General features: G+C 41.9%; 1 protein-coding gene across 1 annotated transcript in view; it reads left to right on the top strand.

Annotated features, from left to right (window-relative positions):
- Positions 1–418: 418 nt before the first annotated feature.
- The window catches only part of nfatc3a (nuclear factor of activated T cells 3a), a 145,150-nt gene continuing 129,051 nt past the window's right edge, over positions 419–16,517 (top strand). Inside the window, exon 1 of the mRNA XM_056265442.1 lies at positions 419–751. Within this exon, the coding sequence (XP_056121417.1) occupies positions 661–751 (91 nt within the window). The 5' untranslated portion in view covers positions 419–660. The remainder of the gene's footprint in view (positions 752–16,517) is intronic.

Raw genomic sequence — 16,517 nt, 5'->3', positions numbered from 1 at the left:
TTAATTATTAAAAATAATAATGTGTTACATTTAATGCCGTTATATTAAATTATTTAAATGTTAGAGTTTATATTAATGTCATGTGTATACTTTATTGTTTTTACAATAAAATGCAGTGAAACACGTTGTCTTTGAAAGACGACGGGTGATTCAACTGCAGCCGTCACAGAAACTACAAGACCCATAAGCCCACTAAGTTTGTGTATGTGTGTGCGTGAGTGAGTGATTGAGTGCGTGTTTATGCGCGTGTGCGCGCGCTTGTGTTGTCTGCCGACTTGCCTGACGTCACCGCTGGAACTGCCCTGTCACGCGCTGTTAGTAAAAGTTGGGATAGGAGCTTGAGCCTCGAAACGGAGAACAGAAGCGAATTTACGGACGAACTCGACCAACGGTCGCGCTGACGCACAACGCTCACCCCCCCCCCCCCCCCTTCACGCCACGGGCAAAAAGTTGAAGCCGCTGCGAGTTCGCTGAATCTCCACAGAAGGTCGAGCTGTTTGGATTATTCTGAGGGAGAAGCAATAACATTTTCTGCACGGACTTAGAGAAATACAGCACGGAGGAACAGTTAAAAAGTTTTGCCTTCAATATTTGTCAATGTAGTGAGTTTATTAAAGAGTCGGCGTACATAGACGGGGTGAGCCCGAGCTGTCAAACCCGATGACTACTGCAAACTGCTCCGGGAATGAAGAGCTGGACTTCAGACTGATCTTCGGGGAGGACGGGCAGCAGCCGCCGTTAGGCCCCGCAGGTCAGTGCCTTTTCTTCGGGATACTCTCTCACACTCGTTCAGTATAGATTAGCTCATGAATCATGCATCGAAAAAGTGAGCAGGTCGATAGCACATTGAAAACACGCTATCAAAAGCACCGTTAGAACGACAGCACTCGCCGGCTTTTCGCTTTACACCAGCAGCTGCAGTTTTGTTTAGTTTTTTGTGTGGTTGTAAATTCAGCCAATGAAAATGAGAAGCGGCCAGTTTAGGCGGGTGATGAACTAAAATATAACCAACAAGCACATGTATACACTTTCCTGAAGACGAAAAAAAAAAAAAAAAAAAAAAGAAGAAAAACCTACCTAGACAGCCTTTTTGGGACAACATAGGCGCGTTGAGGTGATTTGAGACAGAGCCACCACGAATCTGACAGCTGCTGCACAGTGAAATGCTATAAAAGTTTCTGTTATCACTCCTGCCTTCAGCTAGAGCACATGGAAAAAGTTTCAACCCATAAGTTTCCACTAATACTGAACTTACACTGTTCCATCTCTCCATATTTACATCAATACAAACATTATCTAGTTAGTTCTGTCACCGACTGAGCAGGTAATACAAATTTATTAAAGTGTATCATTATATAAACGAATCCCCATCACAGTTCAGTTCAGGGAGGTGTATCTGTTTTTCCTTTTCCAGAATATAAACACATTTTGTGTGTAGTCCATCTAATGCCAATTATTGTGTTCATCCCTAAAGTCATAAAACGGCTAAATTTGATATAAGCCTACTCTTTGTTAAAGTATTCTTGCTTTTGTCATTAACATAATCTACATAGCTATTCAAATATTTAATTAAGCAATATTACATGGCAATCACATTATAAGATTAGAACTAGGCTAAGTGTTGCTGTAATAAATATGAATATTTTCCTAGAAGCATAGTTATGCTTTTGCATTATCAAAGTTTTAAGAGTTGTTAAATATCTCAGCAAGTGTTACCACTTAATGTGGAAATTTAATTAATACCGGGGTTTTGATTATTTGATAATCACTTTTTTTGTTCCTGCCCTCATTATTTTGTATAATAATAATGTATAATCAGCAATGCAGATTGTCTCTAGTTTGCTACCACCAGGCATGACATGTGTGTCTGTTTGTTTAATTGCCTAATGAAAAAAAAGTGTGAGACGCAGCAACCCTATCAGCCTCTGTCAGTGTGCTCGAGTGTGTCGTGAAGGAAAGAGATTTGGGTATAGTGAAAGCAGAATGCCTGTGTGTGGGTGGACCCCTTGTTTGTTTGTTTAAAAAAAAAAGTATTGCATGATGATCAGCATTTTATGTACACTGTATTTTAAGAGCAATCACCATGTTTTTTTATTAGGTAAAATACTGCATTATTGTGGTGTGAACTAACTTTGCTACTTCAAAAACTATAGGAATCAGACTGTTGTGCGATTTTACCTCACACACGACCGCCTGATGGTCTGTGTGGAAATTGACAGAAGAAAAAAGAAAACCTTTAATTTGAGACAGAAGTTGGGAGGATGTATTTGGACTAAATGTTGTAAATAAATAAATAACTTTGTGCAAGGGGGTTTAAGTTAGTTGCTCTGTATAATTTGGCCCGTATGTAGGATTTGTGCACACGCATAGGTTTGATAAGAGATTTGTAAATTAGAATTGGTAGTGAACTGTGTTTATTTCTTTCAGCTACCGTATAGTCCAACTTTATCCCTAAGAAGTGTGGAGGATTAAGAAGAATTTCAAACTGATTTTGCAGAGAATAGAATTGTTTAGGAACTTAAATTTCTATCTTGCCCGTTGTTTTGCATAGCCTAATTGGGAGCTATTGACTAAAGGAAAAATGTAATGGTTAAATTTGGTAGAAAATGCAATCCCCCCATATCTGTTTATCTACGGTATGCACTCAGTGTCATATAAAACAGGGTATTTTTATAAAAATACAATAGTTTTAAGTTGTTGAACAGGTTTTATCCCAAGGTATGTAGGTGTCTGCTCATGCAAGAAGTAATGTAGCTAAAGGGCAGGGCTGTTGTTAATACACAGTCACTCATCTGTGTTTTCTGTGCCTCTGGTTGTTTTTAGACAAAGATAACTGAATTGTATAGTCTTGTTAATAAAGCTGATACGGTTGAATTAGGTCAGGTCTCTCTTTGTCACAATATAATCACATCCTATTAAATTTTGATGACTAATTTTGTATTTATTTTTTGGCTGCCATGTTTTTATTTATTTATCGTGAACTCATTTTATTGACCAAAAAACGTAACTCTGAAACTTTATAAAAAAGAATTGAGAACTTTCCAAGCATGACATTATGGCCACTTGAAGGTGAAATGCTGATTATTGTAGGCATTTGCATTTTTATAGATTCACAGCAATCTGTAATTTCTGCCGATTTATTTTAAATATATAAATGTTAAAGGTTTATGAATTGTAGCATGCCCATTTTCTAGCTTAATTACTGTAATTCACCTAAACACAATAGTTAGTATACAGTTAGATAGAGGAGAAAAAAACTATACATTAATTTAAAATGAATTAAACAACAAAGATGATAACACAAATCTGCGTATGCGTGATGTAATGGGAGTGCTGACGAGCAGTGGGTGTAGCGTTAGAGACCATTTAAGTGCACATGTACTGTATGCTCTCAGTCTCACTCAAAATCAGTCACACATCATAACGCTAGTCTCTAACAAATCTTATTTGTTGTTGCTTGTTGTGATAATTGCAGTAACAGAAATGCATCAACATATTTGTCAGATTCAACCATTCAACCCTGTTGAGAAAACTTTACAAAATATTTAATGACCAACATTTAGTCCCAAAATAGTTTAATTTAGACTGTATCTGCCACCCTGTTACCCGTTCTGTCACATTTTTTCCTTTTTTTCACATGTAATCGATTTCGTCTAGCCTATTTAATTTATAAATAGGAAAAAGATGCTATTTTCTTCTGGAAACAAACTTTGTTGCATTATTTTCCTGTATTTTCAAAAAAATAATCAAATATAATCAAAACAACTTGGTCAAATATAGTTCCCAAATTTTGTTAACAGGGTTAATCACACTCAAAGAAAACTCTAGTTCTGTTAGTTCTCAGTGTTGTTTAGTCCAAAGTGAAATCTCACAGGACTGTCTGCTCGTTTGGTTAATCTGTGAATATTTGCATAGTGGCCATCGTCACCTTGAATGACCCACCCCAGATGAATTTTGAGTACATGAGGCAACTTTTAATTTGAACTTTTCTGTGCAGTTTTTCCAAACATAACCGGATGTGACATTGCAATGCATTTATTATTGTGAGCAGAAAAGTAGAAACCATACAATTTTAGTTGAATATTAAATTATTTAATTGTTATTTATTTGTTATAAATTATGTCAAATATTTTTTTAAATAATTAAGTTTCATTGTAACAATTTTTTTTAAGATTTTAACTAAATGAACACCTTTTTCTTTCACAGCAATTTCATGTTACTGAATCCAAACCACAATTTCTTGATCAGGCTCCAGACTGCGACCAAATGGTCGCATTTTGCGACTTTTTTCTTGCCGGTGCAAGTACATTTGTAGGTGTTGCACTGATAAGAGCTGCCATTTCCATTGCATATGAAAAACAAACAAACGAAAGGTGTCAGGTTTTTTGACGTTTTAGAAGTTTGGCCACTAGAGGCCCCATTGCGTCTCGTGTTGGTTTTCAGTTTCTGTCATTATGTCTTATTGTTGTCACCTGTGCCTTGTTCCCTGTTTGTGTATTTAAGTCAACCTTCTCCTGAGTAATTTGCTCAGTGTTTCCAGTGTCATGACCATGTATAGGTCATTATCTTGCTGTGCCTCTTTTGGAGTTATCTAAATCTACTTTGTGTACCTGGTATGGTTCCTTTCCTTTGTTGCTTTTTGTTGCTTTTGTTTTTGGTATGGTTGCTTTGTTTCTGATAGAAACACTGAGCCAGACATGGACCCAGCAGATTCATCTCATGCACAGGATCTTCGTGGGGCAGTTGCTCGTTAGGAGGCTGCCTTAGCCCAACATGACACCTTGATGACAAAACACGATAGCCTGCTATCTGACATTCTCACATCTCTCCAAGAGCTTTTTCTGAGACTTCCAGCCGATTCTGCCATGACTCCAGCCCAAACACTTCAGCCAATGCCTCCTAACCCAAGCCTCTTATCTGAAACCCGGCTACCTCCACCTCAACACTTTGCAGGAGACCCTAGTGCCTGCAATGGCAGTTTGCTCTCACTTTTGAGTTACAACCATCATCCTTCCCTTCAGACAGGGCTAAGATAGCCTATATTATCACCCTTCTCTCTGGAAGAGCCCTGTCTTGGGCCACAGCCATTTGGGAGGCCCACAGTCCCGTCTGTACCAGTTACTCTGCCTTTTGTGGGAGAGTTCAAACAGGTCTTTAATCGTCCCCTCCGAGTTCGGGAGGGATCGAAGAGGCTGTTGTCCATCCAGCAAGGTAAACGCAGTGTGGCAGACTATGCCATCCAGTTCTGCACTGTTGCAACAGCTAGTGGCTGGGATCAAGAGGCCCTCATTGTATGTTTACAGAACGGCCTCTCAGAGGCCATCCAGGATGAGCTTGCTACCAGAGATCCTGTTGGTACTCCTGAGACTCTAATTGAGGTGGCGATCCGCTTGGACAATAGACTTAGAGAGAGAGAATGGGCCCGTAAGTCTTCCATCCCCATGCCTGTACACCTCACAACTCAAGCTTCCCAAGAAACCCCAGAGCCCATGCAGTTGGGAAGTACCAGATTGTCACCCACTGAACGCGATCTGCGCATGAAAGAGGGCCGCTGCCTTTACTGTGGCCAGTCTGGACATTTCAGAGTCTCCTGTCCTGAGTATTCGGGAAAAGCTTTGTCCCGTGCAGACAGGGGAGGTCTGTGATGGGAGTTACCCAAATCTCTCCCCTAACCGACACTGGCCTACTCCTTCTGGTCACACTCTCCTGGGGCAATGAAAGACATTCTCTGCAGGCTTGGGTGGAATCAGGTGCAGCTGTAAATTTTATGGACATTTCCTTGGCCAAGAAGTTGAGCCTTCCCTCTGAGTCCCTTTCGTCTCCCCTGGTTGTTACTGCCCTGGATGGGCGATCTCTGGGCCATGGAGAAATCATTCGTCAAACACTCCCACTACGTCTCTCCATTCTTCAACATCAAGAGGAGATATCTTTCCATCTCATCCAGTCTTCTGCATTCCCTGTAATCCTGGGCTATCCCTGGCTTCTTCGGCACAACCTCCATATCGACTGGTCCACCAGCACCATCCTTGAGTGGGGACCACCTGTCATGCCACATGCATCTTCTCAAGTTCCTTATACGTTTCTCCTCCGTCCCAAGATCCCCTTGACCTCTCTCGAGTGCCCCCCGTGTATCATCCTTACCAGGAGGTTTTCAGTAAACGCAGGGCCACCTCGTTACCCCCTCATCAGCCCTATGATTGTGCCATCGATCTGCTTCCAGGCACTATGCCCCCTAGAGGCTGTATTTTTTCACTATCCCCTCCAGAGCAGGCAGCTATGGACAGCTATATTTAGGGTCCTATAAAATCCGTTTTATTTTTTCCCAAATTCAGTTTTATTTTTTTCCCAAATTCCGTTTTTTCCGTTTTAATTATTGCAGTTTTTTCCGTTTTAATTATTGCAAATTCCATTTTTTCCATTTTAATTTTTGGGAATTCAGTTTTTTTTTTACCCTTTTACTGTTATTTTAGTTGTAAAAAGAGTGTGCCTTTAATGTTAATGATTAAAATGTACACAAATAAAATAGGAATGACCTTAAATTTATTGAGGTAAGAGACATTTACTCTACTTTTCAGCACAAATAATGCATGATGCAACATAACACTGCACTACTTCAAGTAACAACAAAATATGGCTATGAGCTTTAAACTGTCCAGTAAAATAAATGATATTCGTTTATATAAGTTTAAATAAAAGTCACACTCTGTCTCTCTCTCGCGCACTGTCAAGCGCACTCTCTGACACACTCGGTCTCTCTCGCACAGTGTCACTTCGCTTTTGTCCAGTCCGGCAGCTCGTAGACAGACGTGCACGGGTGTGTGTGTGTGTGTGAGAGAGAGAGAGAGAGACGCGTGAGTGGCAGAGAGACGGAGGGAGAGCAGGGAAAGGAAATGCAACTCATGCGCTGCGTGTTTTAAATAGCGTTAAACAAAATGAACGAAACGCAATATGTGGCGGCCGGTGTTGATTCTGTGGCGCACCTCCACGAATTAATCTGTGTATGGGAAACACTTCATAAAAGTCACGTGCGAACTGCTCGGTACTGAGAGCTTAGCGTCGAGTTTCTTATCTTTGTCGTGGAGAGCCGCTTTGCCATGCTTTCATTGTTTTGATGCCGTCATTGGAGCTGAAATGACGGGAGGGGTTGTGGTGCCCAGATTTGCTTCCCCCTGTCTGCATTTTCCCCAGACATCCGTTCTTCTCCCACACAAAAACAGAATTTCACTCCAAATATGTAAAATTCCGCGTTAACACTAGATTCCGCGTTAATTGGCCAATTCCGCGATTCAGTCCGCGATTCCGTGATCGCGGAAATTATAGGGCCCTATATATTAAGGAAGCCCTTGCTGCGGGGTTTTTCTTTGTGAGCAAAAAAGATGGTAGCCTTCGCCTGTGCATTGATTACAGAGGCCTCAACAAAATCACGATCCGAAATCGCTACCCCCTGCCCCTCATGTCCACTGCCTTTGAGTTGCTTCAAGGAGCCTCCATTTTCACCAAACTTGACCTGCACAACGCATACCATCTGGTGCGCATAAGGCAAGGGGACGAGTGGAAAAAAGCATTCAACACCCCTACAGGGCATTATGACTATCTAGTTATGCCTTTTGGACTCACTAATAATCCAGCGGTTTTCCAGGGCCTAATCAATTATGTCCTCCGGGACATGTTAAACCAGTTCGTATTCGTCTATCTAGATGACATTCTGATTTTCTCTTGTCAGGGTTTAATACTTACTTTGCTCGGGGTTTCCAGTGCCATGACCATTATCTTTGTGGCGACCAGGACTAGGCCGGGAGACGTGAGAGAATGGCGCGAGGCCAGTGGCGTGAGTGATAGTGAATTAAACCCTGGAGACGCACCGGTCTCGCATCTCTCACGGAGGAGCAGAAGCATAAAGGAGGAGCGACGACAGTGAAGATCAAGAGAGGAAAAGGCCTGATTTGATGTTGTTTTGTTTCTGTTTTGTCCGGCCAGCAGTCGTCCGTGAGGGGCTGCTGGCTTATACTTCATTTTGTTGTTGATTTGTTTTATTATTAAAGTCTTTAAATGTTCGTTGGCTCCCGCCTCCTTCCCACAACAATGAACCCCGTTACAATCTTGTTGTGCTCTTTTGGAGTTATTTAAATCTACTTTGTGTACCTGGTATGGTTCCTTTGTTTTTTTTTATTGACTTTTGCTCTTTGAAATGTTTGGAGTACTCACAGATTTTCTTTGTGGACTTTTTTCAAATTCCTTCTGGATTTACTTTGTGGACTTTTGGGATTTACTTTTTGGAACTGTTGTCAAACTACACTCACCTAAAGGATTATTAGGAACACCTGTTCAATTTCTCATTAATGCAATTATCTAATCAACCAATCACATGGCAGTTGCTTCAATGCATTTAGGGGTGTGGTCCTGGTCAAGACAATCTCCTGAACTCCAAACTGAATGTCAGAATGGGAAAGAAAGGTGATTTAAGCAATTTTGAGCGTGGCATGGTTGTTGGTGCCAGACGGGCCGGTCTGAGTATTTCACAATCTGCTCAGTTACTGGGATTTTCACGCACAACCATTTCTGGGGTTTACAAAGAATGGTGTGAAAAGGGGAAAACATCCAGAATGCGGCAGTCCTGTGGGCGAAAATGCCTTGTTGATGCTAGAGGTCAGAGGAGAATGGGCCGACTGATTCAAGCTGATAGAAGAGCAACTTTGACTGAAATAACCACTCGTTACAACCGAGGTATGCAGCAAAGCATTTGTGAAGCCACAACACGCACAACCTTGAGGCGGATGGGCTACAACAGCAGAAGACCCCACCGGGTACCACTCATCTCCACTACAAATAGGAAAAAGAGGCTACAATTTGCAAGAGCTCACCAAAATTGGACAGTTGAAGACTGGAAAAATGTTGCCTGGTCTGATGAGTCTCGATTTCTGTTGAGACATTCAGATGATAGAGTCAGAATTTGGCGTAAACAGAATGAGAACATGGATCCATCATGCCTTGTTACCACTGTGCAGGCTGGTGGTGGTGGTGTAATGGTGTGGGGGATGTTTTCTTGGCACACTTTAGGCCCCTTAGTGCCAATCGGGCATCGTTTAAATGCCACGGCCTACCTGAGCATTGTTTCTGACCATGTCCATGATTTTATGGCCACCATGTACCCATCCTCTGATGGCTACTTCCAGCAGGATAATGCACCATGTCACAAAGCTCGAATAATTTCAAATTGGTTTCTTGAACATGACAATGAGTTCACTGTACTAAAATGGCCCCCAAGTCACCAGATCTCAACCCAATAGAGCATATTTGGGATGTGGTGGAACGGGAGCTTCGTGCCCTGGATGTGCATCCCACAAATCTCAATCAACTGCAAGATGCTATCCTATCAATATGGGCCAACATTTCTAAAGAGTGCTTTCAGCACCTTGTTGAATCAATGCCACGTAGAATTAAGGCAGTTCTGAAGGCGAAAGGGGGTCAAACACAGTATTAGTATGGTGTTCCTAATAATCCTTTAGGTGAGTGTATTTTTGGAAGTTTTTTTTGCAGTTTACTTTTTGGATATATCCTAGGAAAGTTTGGACGTTCCTTTTTATTCAATAAAAGATTTCAAGACATTTCCCAGAACTGTCATCTGGTTTTCTGCATTTGGGTTCACCTTTTTGACTGTGTTCAAGTTTTCACACTAGTCCTAACCCTGTGTTTCTGTCACGCGCTTCTCGTTTGAGCTGCGCTATGTGGACCGTTTATCAGCTAGGATCAATAACAGACAGCACAGCGCAATCTCAGAACAGGTTTACTCGCGGGCCGATCACGAAACACTGTTACTACACACACACAGCATTAAGAGATTCAGTGAGAAAGCGTTTGAATACGCCGCAGTATTAATAATCGAATGATTGATTGGTTTTGCCGGCCAATAGTTTTCCGGGTTGCGTCCATTGCTGGAGCTGCTGAGAAGGGTGCGCTATCATTATACATTGCGAGAGTGGCCTCTAGAGGCAAAATAAAAGCCACCACTGATGTTTCGTGGTGTTTGATTTGACACATGAGGCTGCACGCTACACAGAGCGGGACACTTCAGATATGGATTTAATACATAGACAACGAAACAGTATGTATACACCAGTGATGGAGTACTCGAGTCCTGGACCTTATTCTCTGGACTCGAGTCAGACTCGAGACTCCATGCTCTGGACTCGTGACTCGACTTGGACTCGCGGACTGATGACTATACTTGGACTTGGACTCGAGAATATATAAAATCGGACTTGAGCATTCATCAAATGAATGACGTTGTTTCTGACTAAATAGGTTATAAAAATTTTATATAAGATGTTACACTTTTCCTGTTTCGGGGTCCAAGACCGGCCGTGATCTATTTTTTCCCTCACAGACACTGCTACCGCTCGCTCTCCTTGCTTGACAACACACTCACTGACGTCACTCACTTCCCTCACATTTTTTTACATCTTCAGTCACTGACGTCACTCACTTTACGCTGCATTCTCGTGAGAGAGATAGCGTAACACTCATTTAACACTAGATAAGTTCCTCTACATCTAATCAGCAATTTCGATTTTGGCACGCTTTGCAGCAGCTGAACTGACCACTAAGCACTTGGGCGGGTCTTGGGCGCTGTTGCTATTTTACCGGCGGGATAAATGACTCTTGCGCCCGACGCAAGTTTAAAAGGGGTTGGTCTGAAATAGCTTCATTATTCATAGGAGTGGTTTGGGCGTAACGTGAAATAAACCAATCAGAGCGTCATCCAACATACCCTTTAAGAGCAGGTGTGCATGTTGCATGGCGGATTGTTATTATTATGGCGGATTTACTTATATACATATGTGTCTTGCCACTATTGGGCAAAACAGGTCTGATCATTACTACAATGAGCCTGAAAATTTTGGGTAAATGTGTAAGCTAGGTTTAGGCCTACATTTTTTTACATCTTCATGGACACCACAATGATTTCCCTCGTGTATTTTTCCTTGTTATAATGTATGATTTGCAAAAATAAAAACTGCTGCATCTGTGTTGATGAGAGAATCAAAGTGCATGCACGTTGTGCACCTGCTACAATATGGCCAAGCATGTGCGCTTAAAATAGCATTATGAACAACGCGCTACGTGCCACTGACTTTAGACTAGGTTTTGGCGGAATTGTTTTCTGGAACTGCAAAATAGCACTAGGGAATGTTTGCGCCGAAACACACCTCCTTTTTGCGCTGACCCGCCCAGGGAGCGCAAGTTCATTTCCTAGTTTACCGACGTGCGTCTGTGGAGGGAAAAGCCCGCTTTGCGCGGGTGCAAAATAGGAATGATACATGCGTCAGTGTACAAAGTCATTTGCGCCGGGTGCAAGATAGGGCCCTATGGGTTGATTAATCGGTTATTGTCCAGCGTGGTCCAACCTAATTATCGTCATCTGTAAAATCGGTATAAAACCTCTAACAACATCACTCCGAGATCTAGTGAGAAGCATTCAAATTCGCCACAGAATTATCTTGTTATAAACCAATTCAAATAAAAGAGCGCTGACGTGGAAACCAGGAGAATCATTGTGCCATGAACGAACATTCACCGTTGATTTAATGTAGTAACACTGTAATCATGGTATTTTGGCAGAAATAGTCGAATGTTTGAATTCATTTCAGGGTTCGTACAACCCTTTGAAAGTGAAATTCAGGCACTTTTCAAGGTCTTTTAAGTGCTTCATACTTTTTTCAGCACTTCAAAGCTCTAAATATTATCCAATTTAAATGTTATTTTTAATGTGATGACAAAATAAAAAATATATAAAATTTCCCTTTAAAAAATAGGTTTTTACTGTTGTTAATAAAAGTAACTTTTTTTTTTACAAGCTCAGTGCTTTACTGTCAAAAGTGCATTTTCAAAAATTAAACGTAGTATTATCAGTTACTATTGGTTACTATTAGTCCCTTATTAATGCAAAACAATGATTAAATTACCTCTATAATAAAAATCCTACCAAATCAGGTGCTGGTGCCACCATCTGTAGAACTTAGTTCTGATGTTAGTCCATTAAACCAAATGTTAGTCTGGAGCCCTGTTGATGTTTGGTGAATCTCTAGTTTGGAGATTATAAAATATCAGAACACAAACCATCATATTCATGAAAAGTGTCTTTCTTGCTTGCTACTATTATGTTATGCTATCTCAAATTCTTAGTCTCAAAAATCTAAATTAGTTTATGCCCTCAGAATGAAGGCTTTGTCCCTTGTTTCTAAAACAGAGGTTGAGTGTGCAGTAAAAGTGGCCTCTTCCATTGTAGAGGTGGCAGTAGTAGGGCAGAAGGTGCTCTCTCAGGGCTGGGTAAAGTCAGATAGTGTGGAGCTGTCTGACGTAGTGCCCAGGCACAGCATGTGGTCTTCAGATGGCAGTGGAATTCAAGGGGAGGGGCACGAGACCCTCCTGCTTAGACAGAACAGAAAAGGGGGTTGAGTCTTTCTCCGTCTCTTCATCTTTTCCATTAGTAGTTGGCCCAAAATGCCACCTGTAAGTGTGTGTGTGTTTTGTTTTGTTTTATGATAGGCCTTTGTATCTTCTTACAGTTTTTAGGCTCTGAAAAACCAGGTTGACTGTGTATGAGTACCAGTCTAGAGGTATTTTTAGGAGTGGGTAGTTAAATGTCGGTGAAGAAAAAGCGTGGCGTGCAGTGTTTAGCGTCTGCTAGCATGCATCTGCTCATCTGGCTGGCTGTCTCAGTCGTGGGAAAGACTGAAATTACATCGCTCTCAGGGTGGGTTATTTTAAGCCACAGCAAAATTGGTAGAGGGCAAGACTGCAGGTTCGCTAGTCCCGTCAGAGGAGAACTCCCCCCTCGGCCAGCAAGTGCCACCGGACAAATCGCCACACCTTTCAGCCCTGCACCGCCTCGTGCTGCAGCAGAGAAGTGTTAAAATGCTGTGCGCTACGTCCCCAGGTGAGGCCACAGACTCAGGTGTATCATTGACGCTTGTTGGTCAGGGGACGAGTAATGGGGTGTAGCTTAGCCTGGCAGTTTTATTTTAGACCACAACAGTGTAACTGCAAGCTGCTAGTATGGTAGGACGTTACCATCTATCGTGACATTAAAACAATTTTAAACATTGAGTGAGAAAAAATTTATTAAAAAATTGTTGTTTCTGCTTCCTAAAAGAGGCATTAATGTATTTGGTTTCTCATAGATTTGGATTTTTTTATAAACCATTACCCCCAACCTTAAGTGTTAAGGCCTGTTCACACCGGGACGAAATTCGCGTGCGATATTCGCTGACGTTTAACGCCTCGTGACTAAACAAAGTGTGCCAATGTGAGTGTGCACGCCGACGCGGAAAACGCCACGCGTAAAAGCGTAATTTTTAAAAAAACGCCGCGGGTTTGACGCGCAGCGTCAAAAACTATCCGACCAATGAAATTGGCGCTTTTGCTCACGTGTCTGGAGCTTCTGAAGAAGATATACGCCAAGTAGCGTCTACACTGCCAAGAAGAAATAAGACGAGGAAGATGCAAGGCAAGATGAATGTAGAGCTGCTGGTCTCGTTGGTGTCGGAACATAAATAACTATATGACAAACGCGACAAACTTGCTCTCTTCTCCTGAGTGACAAACGAGTGTCAGCAGCGTAAAGTTGCGCAGCGCCACTTTGTGTACCGGGGTATTTCTGTTTTACATTAAGCGCCATCTAATGTCAGGGAATAAATTTGCATGTTCACTCGGCTCATCGTCAGCGAAAATCGCTTGGGTGTGAACACAAAAAACGCGTTGAAAAACGCTGACGAATAACGCGCGCCGATATTCGTCCCGGTGTGTACGGCCCTTAACTCTACAGTGCACAACTTGTCCCACATCATTGTGCTACGGACATGAATGATACCTAATGGCACATCTTGTTTAGGAGATGTGCCATTACTTTCTCTAGACCATTGGGCTGAAGAATTTTGCCTGGCAAATGTTACAAAAATTAGGGGAAAATACTCCTCTAGATTTGCATTGAAGGAGAGAATGCCTTATGCAGGGGGTTGGCTCTCTCTGACTTAACCAGTTAGAAACCACCTAGTAGTAACCACCCTAGCAACCGCATAGCAATACCCTAGCAACTCGCAACACCCTAACATTGTGGCAGTGAATATTCAGCATTAAAATAGTTTATAAAACTCTCAACAGCATAAACATCATCTGCTCAAACATGCAAGTGTTTGTGTTAATGAAGTGCATTTTTTTTCTCCATTTTATATTCATATTCAATTCTGCCCAGGGTTTGAAGCAGGCTAACAGTGCTGACTCATTTTTGCCTCTGCAACACTGTGTTCACATGCAACCTAAACGTGTGAATGATCTGCTTGCAGAGGAACCATGATGAGATATTATGGATATTGTAGCTTCAGAAGGTTGCTAAACTCCAGCATGAAAGTCTACATGGAAGTTAATGATTTTTTCCCCCCACAAAATTTCAGTCATTAGCCTTATTATTCAATAGGCTTTATGCACAACTTCACTACTTCCTGAACTTCAGCCAGCCCTTTGTTTCCTGTCTGTCATTATTGGACAAACTGATTAATCCAGGTGTGCCTGATTATTGTTACTGAGGCCAGGCACACCTGGATTAATCAGTTTGTCCAATAATGACAGACAGGAAACAAAGGGCTGGCTGAAGTTCAGGAAGTAGTGAAGCTGTGCATAAAGCCAATTGTTCACAGAAGTTGGTCTGTGCGACCTTGGTTGTCAACAGGTGAACTTCAACAGCCATGCCAGCTCGCCTCTGCTGGGTTAAAGGCATCTAAATATGTTTTGCAGAATACCATTGACTTCCATGAACCAAAAACAAAACACCAAAACTTTTCTCAAAATATCGTCACTTCATTAGTTCCACAGAAGAAAGAAAGTCATACAGGTTTAGAGCAACATGAGGTGGGCTCTCAAGACCTTACCAGTGATCAATAAGTTTCCCATCTCCAATTCATTCTTTTATTTGCAGTCCAACAAATATGATCTGGTTAAAATGCTTCCTCTTCTTTCTCTTTTCCTCTGGAAACGCAAAAGCATGTATTGCTAATGCTACAGCAGGGCCCCGAACGTTGTCCGTGGTAGTCACATCCATGTGGCGCTGCTGTTCTTATTCTGGGCTTCATGTTGATTTGCTGCCAGAATGTGGTGTTGTAGCCTAATACATGACAGTGAATCAGCTTTACACGCATTCAGGGGACTTGATACTAATCATAAGGGCCATCAACATTTCAAGCTCATGTCCCACAAGTTGTTTCTAGAGCTATGCTTGGGGCAGTTTAGCTGTTAGCTTAGCTCCAGTAAGAGGACCATGTGTACCAGTGAATCGTCTGACTTATCGGGTGTCAGAGAAGGTGTGTTTTTTGTTACAGAATCTGAACACTGTGAGAGGGGATCTGTAATGTGGTGGGTTTGAGGGGCTTGTTTCCTGGGGCGAGGCACGAGCAGATACAGTATGTGTGGCATTTGTCCAGTTTAAATTTAGTGTAACTGAAACCAGCGACATTCATTGGATGCTAATGCACAGGGGACATTTCTGAAGTCTCAGAGTTGGGCCATAGTAAGAGGTAGAGAGACGGGAGCTTGTTGGATCAGACACAGGTGCCAGCTGATTTTACATTTCAAATGGAATGCGTCATAGAGGCACATTTGGCAACATCCTTTAGCTTTAAAAAACAAACAAAAAGCAGATAAGATGACTCGTGTTTTACTTTACAAAAAATAATAGTTTTAACTCTTTAAAATTTACTGTAAAAGTGCACTACTGTTCAGAGGTTTGGGGTTAGTAAGGTTTTACGTTTATTCAGCAAGGATGCTAGCCTGGTAATACCAAACTCTGCTACTTCGCTTTGCTTTTTAGACAGAGTCTGGAACATAACATAATGCAATCACCTCTCTCTCCAACTTAAACATCACCTCCATTCAAAATGTTTAACAAACACTCTTCTTGTTCAGGCTTCAGTTTGCAAATGCCGGGAATATTCTCCACAACAGACCGAATTGCATCCCGTATCTCCATATACGCGGTCGTTTTCGATTTCCCTAACCTAAAATACAATCTTAAATTCGGCGCTTAGCGTCTACGTCACGGCTCTCAGCCCGCCCTCTGTTCGTTGATTGGCCGGCTGTTTTCAGGCCAGAGGAAAACTGAGAGATAGGTCGCTCTCTCAGACTGAGTACAGAAGCGAACTGAAATTGAGCGGAAGTACGAAGTCTGACGTAGTCAGGCTACAAGGATGCATTAATTTGATCAAAAGTGAGAGAGAGTAAAGGTTTTGACTAGGGCTGTGTTGAAAAAATCGATTCACCAATTCTGAATCGATTTTGATATTAATTTCTAAAGATCGATCCGTAACTCAGAGGATCGATTTAATAATAGGCTTACATTTTCCCCGTGAACTTTAACTTGCCGTGACTGGAGATCCCTGTATGCGCATTGAAAGGCTTTCATTCAGCGCGCACATTGTTACGACAACGGGCTTTGAGTGAGTCATTAAACCGTTCATTCAACGAACACG

Source organism: Rhinichthys klamathensis, unplaced genomic scaffold, assembly GCF_029890125.1.
Source record: "Rhinichthys klamathensis goyatoka isolate OS25496 unplaced genomic scaffold, OSU_Roscu_1.1 h1tg000232l_1, whole genome shotgun sequence".
NCBI lineage: Eukaryota > Metazoa > Chordata > Actinopteri > Cypriniformes > Leuciscidae > Rhinichthys > Rhinichthys klamathensis.
This window is presented reverse-complemented; position numbering and strand designations above follow the sequence as displayed.